At 42.7% G+C, this 12575-nt stretch overlaps 1 protein-coding gene across 5 annotated transcripts in view; it reads left to right on the top strand.

The window, feature by feature from the left end:
* ZNF521 (zinc finger protein 521) overlaps positions 1-10323 on the top strand; it is a 277721-nt gene extending 267398 nt beyond the window's left edge. For 3 of the 5 annotated variants that reach the window (XM_053206340.1, XM_053206338.1, XM_053206339.1), the window contains one exon: positions 926-6296. In XM_053206340.1, the coding sequence (XP_053062315.1) occupies positions 926-1093 (168 nt within the window). In that variant the 3' untranslated portion in view covers positions 1094-6296. Of the gene's footprint in view, positions 1-925; positions 6297-9519 lie in introns of those variants that run through there. The other 2 variants (XM_053206342.1, XM_027068674.2) reach the window with 1 other exon arrangement.
* Positions 10324-12575: the final 2252 nt, after the last annotated feature.

The raw sequence follows: 12575 nt of genomic DNA, 5'->3' as shown, positions 1-12575 counted from the left end.
AGGTCATTCTTAACCTTGTTTACAGATGTTCTAGTTTAGAAAGCGCCAGTGTGATAAATTAAACATTGCAGGGGGAAAAATTAAAGCTTAGCAACAACTGGCACATGGACACATCTGTCCGTGAAGCACTGACTTAATCCCTGAATATCTTATTAGACTGTATTGCCTATCAAAGCCTTCTGTCCCATTATATGCTGGGCTCCTGCACTTGTAGAATCCGAGCAGCATCTTTTGGCTTCAGCCTTACTTTCACTTTTGCTGGCTTTGTATAGTTTGATTTAAATTTTCTTTTGGCTCCTTGCATGTAAACAAGTAGTTCAACTCACTGTTCTGTTTAAAAAATAAACTTTATACTTGTATTTCCCAGCGGCTGCTGTGCTCTTTTTAGTCTAGGCTTCCAGTTTGGCACCTTTTTTTCCCCCTTAACATAGTAGATACTGTGTGCTATTGCCAGTTCCAAAGTGGGAAAATGTAAGCCTGGCAGGTAGGTGAAACGGATAAGGGTCAGCTAGCAACTGAAATTTTACTGTCGTTTCTAAGATTTCAATGAAAAATGAAATTATGACGATGTTAGCGTTTCCCATGTGTGTGACCCATCAGCAGTGCTGCCCTTTTGAAACTGGTGGGCCAGAGTGGCTTGTTTTATTTCTCTGATGTTTAACTGTCCAAATTCTAGAAAATTGTTCTACATTAGCAATTTGGGCATGGCATTATTTCGAAAATTAGTCCTTGCTTAGGCTTGAGAAGACTCATCCTAGACCAAGGCTAAGGTAAGTAGGTGGGTATTCTTGGGACAGTGTTAACCACCATAGGCTTTCCCAACTTGGTTTGATGTTGTGAGAAAGAGCGCCTGTAACGAAAAGAGCCTCTTTTTGAAGGGGCTCCCCACGTCTCTGCCCAGCCTGAACAATCGCCTGCCCTACAGATGACTTCCCGTCCTGAATGGTCTACACCCTCTCCCCCGATTATCAGCCCAATTCACGCTTACTCTCCCTCTGGTGCCCGTCATTCCCTTCTAACCTCCTCATCACTCCAGCACCAGGCAAGTGTGACTCCTCTGAGAACTAAGTCGACTATCTCTCACAAGAGGTGAGGTGTCCTTTCTCTGTGGCCCCTAGCATCCCGTCCTCGCTGTAGCTGGCGAGTGCCGTGAGGGTGGGTGTCCATCATCTCTGCTGCCGGCCCCGCCCAGAGATTAGAACACATCAACCGGTGCCACGCAGCAATTGCTTCACACCCAAAGCCAGCTGAGCCACCGGAGTAGCTAGAAGACCTTGAAAGCTGGCTTCTACTCTCTGGGTCTTAATTTCTTTATCTATAAAGTGAGTATCAGAACAGGTGCTGCTAGGACCCTCCCAGCTCTGAAATCATTTCTTTGGTTCTCTGACGTATTCGTTACTTACACATATAATTGATGCCTGCTATTAAATCTGGATCAGCAAATTAAGGATGACGGCTCTTCTGTTTGTTCAAAGTAGATAGTCCAACTATTCATACCTTATATATGAATTCTAAGTTTAATATCGATCCTTTGTTAGATTGCAAATATTCCTAAAACGGCATTGATTAATTGCCACGAAAATGTACTACCTTTGTTCACTGATGGTACATGGATGTCACATTGCTGAATGAGTGGACATTTTTGGAGACACTCGATTCTTCATACAAGCAATGCCATTTATGATATATCTCAAAGGATATTACGTATCCTTTCCAAAAGTTCTCAACAATCGCCCACTCTCACCCATTGAGTATATTTGAAGATGGTATGTGATATAGCCCCATGTGGTGTATGTGTCCCTTTTGCTATCCTTTTTGTTTGTTTTTAAATTTAGCGGAGGAGATACCTCTTGGACTGAAGGCTAAGCAGCATGCTCAAGCATGGCGCAGCAAACTCATTTTGTTTTCAAAACACTGTAAAACAGTGATCGTCAATTGGGGGTGATTGTTTTCCCCACCAGGGAATACGTGGCAATGTCTAGAGACAGTTATGGTTGCGACAACAGGCATGTTTTTGATAGAGGCCAGAGATGCTGCTGAACATCCCACAGTGCAGAGGACAACCCCCGCCCCACCCCCCACCAAGCAAAGAATTGTCCAGCCCAACATGTCAGTAGTGTTGGGGTTGACTGTTGAAAGGCAAGTCCCACTGGCCTTCTAGAATCTATTTAATTTGTAGGCTTCTCTCTAGAACAAAGCAATTGAGTGACACATTTTGTGTAATGACTAAGAAATGGCTTCTTGGATTGTCTTTTGGTTTCCTTTGGATGAGAGAGAAGAGCTTAATGCTGCAAATATATGGCCAAGACTTCTAAACATAAACTCATGAACATGCCAATGTCCGCATGCTTCAAGGTTATCTCAGACCATCCTTTTCTAGGCTTATTTAGCATGAACGTTCAAAGAACAACAACAATAAAAATGTAATTCAGTGAAATTTACTAGAATGTGAAATCATTTCTTATGGGAGATGTGATGGAAACGTCATTGCCAGAACCACTTAAAATTAGCCTGGAGTACGAATTTTATAAAACAATTCTGTTCTAGCAAGGGGAACGACTAAATAACCTAATGGTCCTTTTCTATCGTTAAGATCTTGTATTTTTCTGGTCACTTCTGATGACACCCTTTCACATTTTGCTTTAATATGACTTGGTGTCATCCAGAAAATGCTTTGAGATGTCAGGCCAAGCCCATGTGAACTGTTAAATGTCAAAAGAAAATGCACCCGTGTCTCTGTAAGTTCATGGCGATGGTATTACCATGTGAAAAAATACAAAGGGAAATTCTGTCAGTGCAAACATGATCATAAATGCAACATTCATGGCATTAAAGAGAGGGGCAAAAGCATATGACAGTTTCTGAAATGCCATTGCTGTGTCAAAACAAAAGAGTAGGACCCCATTTTAGTAAATTCTACCAAAGTAAAAATTATGAGTCAGCTTTCCTGGCTATGAAAATGGCTATTTATGTTTTCAGATTCCCCAAACACTTTGGGAAATATTATTTATCTTTTAAGGACTATTCATTAAAATATAACATATCTTACAAAATTGCACATACCCATGTATATGTTCCTGCGGGTTCCCGGGTGAGGTTCGTGAAACACAATTACCCAAAATTTCTCCAGCCAGGAATTACATGGATTGTGGAGAGTAGAAACTCTGGGGTGGCAAAATGGGGTCTCATTGGTACTTTTGGATGATTTGGGTCTTCCGTGTAATTTTTAGAACATTACTGATGGTACTCTGGCACTGTAGCAGTTTCAGTTTTAATTAATTTAAAACTCTGAGTACTTCTGTAGTTGTTTGGACTTTGAAAATGTTCATTTATTACATTCACATCCCATTAACCTTATTAAGGCGTTTAAAGGCTGCCCTTCGCCATAGTTTTTCTCTAGCGTGTGGGGGGAATAAACCCCAGTATCCTGTCGTCATGAGGTGCCTACACTTTTAAAACTATTTTGCTAGCAAAAGAAGTTGGGGGTGAAAAAGAGAGAGGGTGGAAATGTAAAAATCTTGATTAGAAAGTATAATTTAATAGAACATGTATTGAACCAAATGTATTGATTAATGTAGAAGATATAGTACTTGTATTGATTCAAACCAGAGATTTAGTACTAAAAGCTCTGAGCCAAAAAGCTGTTGCAGATTGCTACAAAAGTCAGTTTAATGCTGTCCTTGAGAATGCCTTCACAAAGAAATTCTTCTAATGTTTGAGGACTAGGTGGAATGCGGTATATGTCAGTTTGATCCCGGAGGGTTTTATTTTGTACTCTAATAGCTGTTACGAGCCTACATTATATCCAAGGAGTAATTTTCCTTAGGGGTGCCCGGCTCGCTTTGTGTCAATATTCTAGCATTTTAAGTCACGTACAGTATATGCTTCTGGGAACAGGGAAGGAGCCAGCCAGACTCATAATGGTCTGCATTCATTAATAAAGGCAGAAGCTTCTGTCCCTCCATTGCCCACTACAGGGATGCCTCTTTGGCCTTCAGGGACCCGTACAGACACATTTAAAGAAAGCTTTATTTTGAGTGGGCAGGAGATGAAATGTAGGACTTGCAGGCATTTCCTAAGTCAGCTATATGCCCGAGCACAGGGGTGACCTTAATGGGTCAAAGAAGAATGCAGGTCAAAAGACTTATTATCCAGCCTGTTGGAAACCAATTGCTTTTGTTTAAAAAAAAATAAAATAAAAAATAAAAAAAGCAGTAGGGCTTAAAGGTGGACGGTAATGTAGAATTCTGTGTGCAGCCCGTAACTGTATGCGTGCTGAAATATGCCTCTGGAAAAATACGAGCATACAGATTATCCACAGTGTTTACAGATAAAGGTCCAACCCTAGTGATAAAAGGAAGGCTAATATAATTAGTTAATCAGTGATGATTGATTACGGATGTTTGCCTTCTTCAACTAAAGAAAAAACAACACGCCGCCATGGTGCTGTCACCATCTGTTGAAAGAAACAGCCACACTTAATCTTTATATTTCTTTTATTTCTTCCCGCCTTGCATTGTTACAGAGCCACAATTGCCTCCTATTTCATCTGGTTGGAAAACATCTCATTTAAATTGAATACAACTGCCGTTTAAATTCAGGATCCTGATGGCATGGTGAATTAGTGGAAAGCTTGTTATTTCTTTTTTTTTTTTTTTTTCATTCCTTTTTCAAATAGCATGCTGGCTCTTTTTCTTACTTTTAAAAGCTTGTCAGAATTTGTTTGAGACAAAGGGCTATAAATAGGCAAGTCATGGTAAAAATGATTAACGTATTTGAATCAACAGATCTCACAAAACTTCCATTCAAACGCAGTTTTTATTTTTATTACCATCACTACTTAACATTTTACTGATGGCAACAAGAGAGTTACAAAGCCAGACGAGACGTGACCTCTGCCAAAATTTTGGACAAGTGAGGGCAATCTGTGGCCACAACTTTTGGGGGTGGGCACTCAAACTCTCCTCCCTGGGAAGGTAGATTCCCCCTGGGCTTTCCTCCAAAGCTTAACTTCATCCTTGTTGTTGGTGCGAATATTCAGATTCACCTCAAGATCGCAGGAAAATGGGGTAACTTGGCCAAGGTGAACAGTTTCAGGAGATCATGGGGTTTTATTTTTTATTTAAAAATATTTTGCTTGGATTGCATTTTAAATAGGATTAAGCCGTTTGACCAGTAAATGTGGTCAGCTCTCAGAAAGGAGGAGGCTGAATTAATCATTTGTTAGCGTGCCAAAGCCCAAGATGAGAATTCCAGTCTTGTAAAATGAAAGGCATCTCATATTTTAAAAGAGATGCATGCACGGTGCTAGTAGGGAATTTTGAAGGTCCTTGTCTGGTTTTTAGCTTTCCAAGTTTAATTTCACATTTATAGGGGGGAAAAAACCACACTCCTCCCAAATGGGGCCCTTTACCGTAAGGAGAGTGGGTTTTTGAAACCTGGCTATTAAGGTATCATACCTAGATGGATCTTCTTTCAAACTTTAAGGTGTGCTGTGGATTTGGTTTTTGTTTTTGTTTTTTGGGTTTTTTTTTTTCCTTAACACAAACCCCCCTCGTGTAAAACAACTGTTCATAACTGGGATTAATGGTTTGCAATTTTCAGTTACTTAGACATGGGGTCTCCAAGAGATGGCTTTTTGCAGAGTAGAATATGGCTCTCTGTGGGATTTCAGAAGTTTTCTTCTCTTCCTACTTCCTTTTCTGTCGTCACCCCCTCACACGCCCCCGTCACTTTGCGCTGGTGTTCTCCTCGATTATGTAAAACGCTTTCCCTTCATCGGAACAGATCTTTTTCCCCATAAACTGTCATTGCATTAAAGTACTTTGGGGACCGTGAATTGCTGTGTAAAAGCAGTGATACGACCCACTGCTTTGTTCGAGTGTAGTGTTTCCTCTGGACCCAAAGAGTGCGAAACTCTCAGGTGGAAGAAGGCTGCTTGCTGACAGCCTCCTTGCTGGGCATCCACGGTTGTACCGCCGCGACTCGGGACCAGTGTCCTGGACGGAGCCAGAGCAAGAGGGAGCCGGGCCCGTGGCCCGCCGTCTCTTCCTGCTTAGTGCCTCTCTTGCCCACTGTTCATCTTTCCCACTTGTTCCCGGTTCTCCCTTTCTAAAGAAACCGTGTCACTGATCTTAAAAAAATTCGGGGCACCTGGGTGGCTCAGGCAGCTAAGCATCCAACTCTTGATAACGGCTCAGGTCATGATCTATCTCACTGTTCCGTGGGTTTGAGCCCTGCGTCACGCTCAGCGTGGAACCTGCTGGGCATTCTGTCCCTCTCCCTCTCTCTCTGCCCCTCCCCCCTCACACTGTCTCTGTCTCTCTCAAATAAACTTAAAAAACACTTGTTAATAAATAAATAAAAAGAAGGCTCCCATGAAGCAACTTCTTGTTTCTCTTAACACAGGATCTTCAGTGAAGTCTGGAGACTCACACTCTGAGCCTTTTTTCTCCAGTCCTTAAAGTCAGCCCAACCTATGCAGTTCAGACACCCATTCCTTCCTTCAGAAAATGAAATTGGGCCATTTCTATCTTCAGTGACTCAGAATAGAGCGTAGGGGTGAGGGGACACACATGGCCCAGGGTTCCTTGAAGGTGGTGGGGGAAAGCCTTTGAGGACTGGGTTTCTTTTGTTTTCAGTGCAAATATGCCTTACCCAAGACTGCCTACCAGAATTCCCACTTCCCATCCTGACAGTCACTACTAGTGGTGGACACGGGACTACGGGAGCCTGTCTTAACTTCACCCTCAGTTGAGCAGGAGCCAAAAAAAAAAAAAAAAAAAAAGGAAAAAAATGACAATAACTAATGTCAATCACATGCAGGCATCTCTACACCAAGAGAACTTGCTGCCTTTACCGTGTCCCGTGCCAGATTTCCCAGTTACACATTATTTGTATTAGGGCTTTTTATTTTTGTGTAAGCTTGAATTTCCCAAGCCGTAATCTTGTCTTTCTCTCAAATGATCTATCTTCTTCTCTGGTCATATGAAAAGCATAAATCCTTTATAGCAGCAACTTCAGTCTGTTGTAATAAGTAATTCACGTGTACTTGTTCATTTCTCTGCACCTCTGAAGAGGCTTCTATGGCTTTGGTTTAGGATGAAAGCATCTGAGACACAACTATTGCCAACTCTTACAGCCAATTCATGTTAGGTTTTCGTCTTGCAGTATCTGAATAGAGGCGCATACCAAAACACTGGAGTGATTGCAATATATCTTCCTTTATTAACCTCCAGAATCCTATCAAATATGGAATGTCTCTTGTAAGCACTTAAACATTTAAAACTAATGTTATTAAATTTGTTTGTTTAACTTTGGTTTAAAAAAAAAATCCATTGCCCATCGGTGTCCTATCATTTAGGTAACTTTTGTCATAAACGAAAAACCCGATCAGACTTGACCCTTTGAGACAACAAAAGGCTTAGATAGGGTATTTTGAACATAGGAACTTCTGTATTGTTTATAAACTCTGATCATCACTGTGTTCATTTTTAAGGAAATGGGAAAGTTTTTTAGTCTCCTCGGTATTTTGATTACTCTTTCTGTCTACCTATTGGTGAAAAATAATTTTCAGAAGTATTTAGGATCAATACAAAGAAAAAAAGGCTTGGCATAAAAATCATCTGTTCCTGTATGCACTGTTAGGCTAGTGCTACTAAGTAGGAAAAAAGATCCAGGCTTATCTTCCACTGCATTAATAACAATAGGTATGCTTTCAATAAGGGAGAGTGAAATAAGGTTCCTCATCATTACTGGTTGCCAGGCTTCAAAAATGCACCAAGTTTGAAATGGAGAAGGGGAAGCCTGGTGCTCTGGGCCCCCACCGGGCAAGCGTCTGGTCATTCAGTAGTATTCACAGAGCAGGCAATTTGCTAATCATGGGGGATGAAGAGATAGCAAAGATCTGTAAGGCTAACAAACTCTGCTTTAAAAACTTCCATAGCACCTGTTCACCTCCACGACCCAGCCTGAACTCCTTAGCAAGGTGCAGAAGGCTCTCTGTAACCAGGCCCCCAACTACCGTCCAACTTCCCTTCTCATCAGTACTCTTGGTTCAGGACTCTGTAGGAGACTCCATCCAATCTGAACGAGTTACAGGTCCACGAACATACCTTGTGTATTCTCGCTTCATTGCCTTCAGTTTTGGGAGCCTGGTGGCCCAGAGTGCCCTCCGTATATCCCCAATGTCCTTTCATGTTTCCAGCATCAACTCAAATGTCACGTTACACACGTTACTCCAAAGGCTAAGCAATATTAGGTGTGATCATGGCATTTCTGTGTTCATTTCTGATATAGTTCTTCCATTTTGCTCTGCCATCTTGTGCCCGTGCGACTTTCTTCTTTAGACTGTGAGCACTTGGAAGGCACGAAGGCAGGGACCATCCCACTCCTTTCAGTAGCCCTTGGCTAGCTAGTCATTCACTTGGCCGCGTCTTTACAATGACTGCAATGCTGTGGGCTGCGCCAGGTGGTGATACAAGTGTTCAACAGATGTTTGTGAAGGAATGAATGAATGAATGAATAAATACCAGAATTTCTGACACAGGGAGAGAGCCAGGCCTACAAATAACCAAAGACAAGACCTCAGATATGTACTCTATGAGCACTGCAAATGCAGGAGGAGATCAGAGGAGGGAGAAATTGGTTTTAGATGAGAGGAGCATGGAAGTGGTTGTATCTCGAGCTAGACGTCAAGGTTCTGAGCAGAAGAGATGTGTCAGGGGAGGGAGTGTAAGCTCAAAGATGGGACATCATGGCTCAGGGACAGTGCAGAGGAGGAAAGGTGGAAATCAGGCCCTCTGCAGACTTATGCTCCGAATGAATGTCCCTGGTCTGGGGCTATCCCCCAGTGGAGGAGGAGGTTGTTCTCTCAGAAAGGGAACGCACCGTGTGGATGGAGAGGAGACAACCAAAGTACAGCAAAGGCTGCTTCCATGGGGGTTGGGGGTGGGTGCAGCTGCTATGATGTGCTCCTGAGCCATGTTGTGACAGCCCCAAGCCCACCCCCCAGGAGAGGAGCTGGGGAAGCTTCCTGCCCCCTCTGTGTGTTGTTGGCCAGGCAGCCCTTGCCTGTACAGGCCATATTCAGGGACAGATAGAGCCTCTGCTGTCAAGACGTTCCCACCTGAGAGCGATGAGAACAAAAGCATCTGTAATGGAAATAATGCACAGATAAATAAAACTGTTAAAACAGTGCTATCCTGGTCTTTGAAAAGCAGGTCTTATTTTGGTAAGAAGGGACGGCAGGTGGGAGGGTCTTCTGGGAAGGCCTGGCAGAGGCAGAGAAGAGGAAAGGCATGGGCCAACCATCTCACCTCCCACAGGCCGCTGGCCCTGCCTCTCCCTGCCATGGTACTCACTGGGAGCAGCGAGGGGTCAGGGCCCGGCAAGCACCTATCCAGCAGCGTGCAGAAACACAGTTCACGTCATTCTCAATCCACCAGCACGTATAGCTACTTGGTCTGATGACAATAAGATCGCTTAAGTGTTTTTTTCCCTTTTCCTTTTTCTTTACAGAACCATACGATGACCCAACACAGCAGTTAGTGCAAGTTCCGTCTCTCAAGGAGAATTACTTTTGTGGCACAAAAAGGGAACATGTTTTACTCTTTGCACGAAACTTTCATTGGTAATGTATGATATTCAGAAACATTGTATTGTACCATAAAACTTGTATTATCAAACTGTTGGATGTTCATGTGTTTGAACTTTTGAGCACCGGATAGACTCCTTGTATATAAAGTGTTGCACATGTATTATGTCGTCTGATACTAAAATGGTCTTATAAAGACAAGCGGACTTGGGCCCTGTTCAGGCAGGATTTAAAAAAAAAATGTGAGCAAAACGGCTTAAGAGAAAGTATTTTCGAGGAAGACAGATTAAAACAACTTACAAATGAGACTATGTTTGGACTTCCTTTTATTTACACTTAAGCCTAGAATTTCTCTTTTGGTATATCAACGGTTAAATCCAAGACTATTTTTTATTGCTGAAGATTCTTGCAAACCAGGAAGAGATGTTCTCACAAAACAGAACCCCACAGCTGGATAAGGCCCGTATATATATTTGTAAGCCTTGCAATGTGACAGGTAGCATCACTATATATGCAATAGTTGTTATGTAGACTGTCAAAGATTTTTTTTTCCTGGATACATTTGAAGCTTTGAGTGTTCAAGGTTTTCCTTAATGATTTCACACAGCCAAATTCTTGAATCAGTTGAACTAACCTGTATGTTACTGTTATTAATGTTTACTCTGCGGTCTGAACCTGGAGATTACTGGAATTGTTTTCCAAGAGGAAATAAATTCAGTTTACCATTAGGTATGAGTGTATTTGTGTGTTTTCTTTTTCCAGTTACTCTACCATTAAAAAAATCTAATCGCCTGCACCCTTGGAGGTGAAATCTGCTCTTGAACATATCACAGGATAACCTCGATCATATTTAACCTTTTCACACTGGGCCAAATGCAGCCGCGAGGAGATTCATCATACTGCATCGGGAAAGAATCAGACCCAATATACTTCTCCTCCCTCAGATACTACCAGGTCACATTGTACTGGAGGATTCTGACATCACAGATGGATGTGATGGCTGTTTTCTGCATAATTTGCAGCCCAATTCATGTCATGCTGTGCAAATCTGAACTCGAAGTAGATGGCTGCAATTTGAAAGGCAGTTTGGCTTATGTGTACTTAAGAAGCAGCTTTGTTCATTCAGAAGACAAAGCACAGAGCAGGGAGCCAGGCGGCTGTTGGTTCGAGCTCTGGCACTGACTCCCGGTGTGGCCTTCTCCAAATCGCTCCGCCTTCTGGCCTTGGCTCCCCTGGCCAGGGGAAGTAACACAGCCTGCTCATCGGCCTTGACACAGGCATGGGGTGCCTCTGGAAGAGAGCTGGCCTCACAGCCTGCAACAAAATGGGGAATGAGCAGCAGCTCCAATGTCAGAGCCTTTTTGTTTGGGGAAAGGAGAGAATGGCCATGGGTGAGTTGAGTCCTGATACATGTTGAGTCAAAATTGGTAAGTATATACCTGATATTGATGGGCAACTTTCAACCACATCGTGCTTCAGATATTTCACTTACTATGACTCTTTTAACCTCTTTGATACTCTGAGGACCTCAAGCAGACCTTTAAACCTTAAACAAGAGAGAATCCTCAACAGTACTTTTTTGATGGGGAGACTGACGCACGGCCCGATTTACTCTATTCTGTCAGCGAGGGCCCCCATGCATGAAACCCAGACTGCTCACCCCACCATTCTCAAACCGTAGCCTGCATCAGGATCATCTGGAGGGCTTGTTACATCACAGGGTGCCCACCTGATGCCCAGAATTGCTGATTTAGTAGTCCTGAGGTGGGGCTCCAAATCGTGCAATTCCAGGAGGTTCCCAGGTGATGCTTCTGCTCCAGGTGTGGGGGCCCCACTTTGAGAACCACTGCTCTACCCCATTTCCAAATTAATTGAGTGCATTGAACGTGAATAACCATGCAGAGTGCTGGAAAATTATACCATTTATTTTGTTACCAATAAAGAAAAAAATGGGTCAAACTTTAAGATCATTCAGAAACAAATACCTCATGGTGTGAAAGTATGTGTGCTGGCCAGTGTTTCATGTGTGTATTTAGTTTCTTAATGCTAGGAAAACCTACATCTATACATTTCACAATGGATTGCCAGCATGCTATTTAATTAAAAAGCTTTTTCACCAGCTCCATAAATAATGAAGTATGCTGAGAATATGCAAGTACATTCATAATTAAAATACTCAGCTATATTTAAAAAAAATTAAGATCTCTGGTCTATTCAAGGATTTTGCATTTAAAATGAAATAGCCACACTTAATAATGATTTTTTAAAGGCTTTAAAACTGCTGGTTATTAACGAGTGCGTTATATTTCACTAAAAGTAAGCTGCTCTTCATTCATGGAAAGCAGGTGATGGTATTATCCCAGGGATGGATCCCAAGTTGCCTTTCACAGCCTTGCTTCTAAGGGACTTCCCAGACTTTCTAGTAAACAGCAGAGGCTGGTGTTCATTCTCCTAGAGGCTGTCACACGGCTGGCCACTGGGCTCCTCCAACATGCACAGCCACTTCCCCGACAAAGCTCGAGGCCAAAGGAGCTGACCCTTCCTTGCTCCACATGCTTGATCCTCTGGTGAGTACAAGGTCATTCAAATTTAGCAGGTCCTGGGGCACCCTGGGTGGCTCAGCTGGTTAAGCGTCCAACTTCAGCTCAGGTCATGATCTCATGGTTCATGGGTTCAAGCCCCACCTAGGGCTGGGCTGTCAGCACAGAACCTGCTTTGGATCTTCTGTCTCCCTCCCTCTGCCCCTCCCCCACTAGTGTCTGTGCTCTCTCTCAAAAATAAACTTTAAAAAAGTGTAGTAGGTCCTTCCTTACAACCAATGGTTCATTGGGTCATGACTACTAAGCAGTGTGTGGTGCTTGGTGCCTTATTTCCTACTTCATTCCGAAGAATATAAGTCAGCTTAAAGACTAACAAAATGTTATCAGGAAAATCAGAGTCAGGCAGAGAGGAGGAAATACACTAAGTAGTTACCTTTTTT

Source organism: Acinonyx jubatus, chromosome D3 (assembly GCF_027475565.1).
Source record: "Acinonyx jubatus isolate Ajub_Pintada_27869175 chromosome D3, VMU_Ajub_asm_v1.0, whole genome shotgun sequence".
Taxonomy (NCBI): Eukaryota; Metazoa; Chordata; class Mammalia; order Carnivora; family Felidae; genus Acinonyx; species Acinonyx jubatus.
The sequence above is the reverse complement of the archived record's forward strand: the minus strand, read 5'-3'. Positions and strand labels throughout refer to the sequence as shown.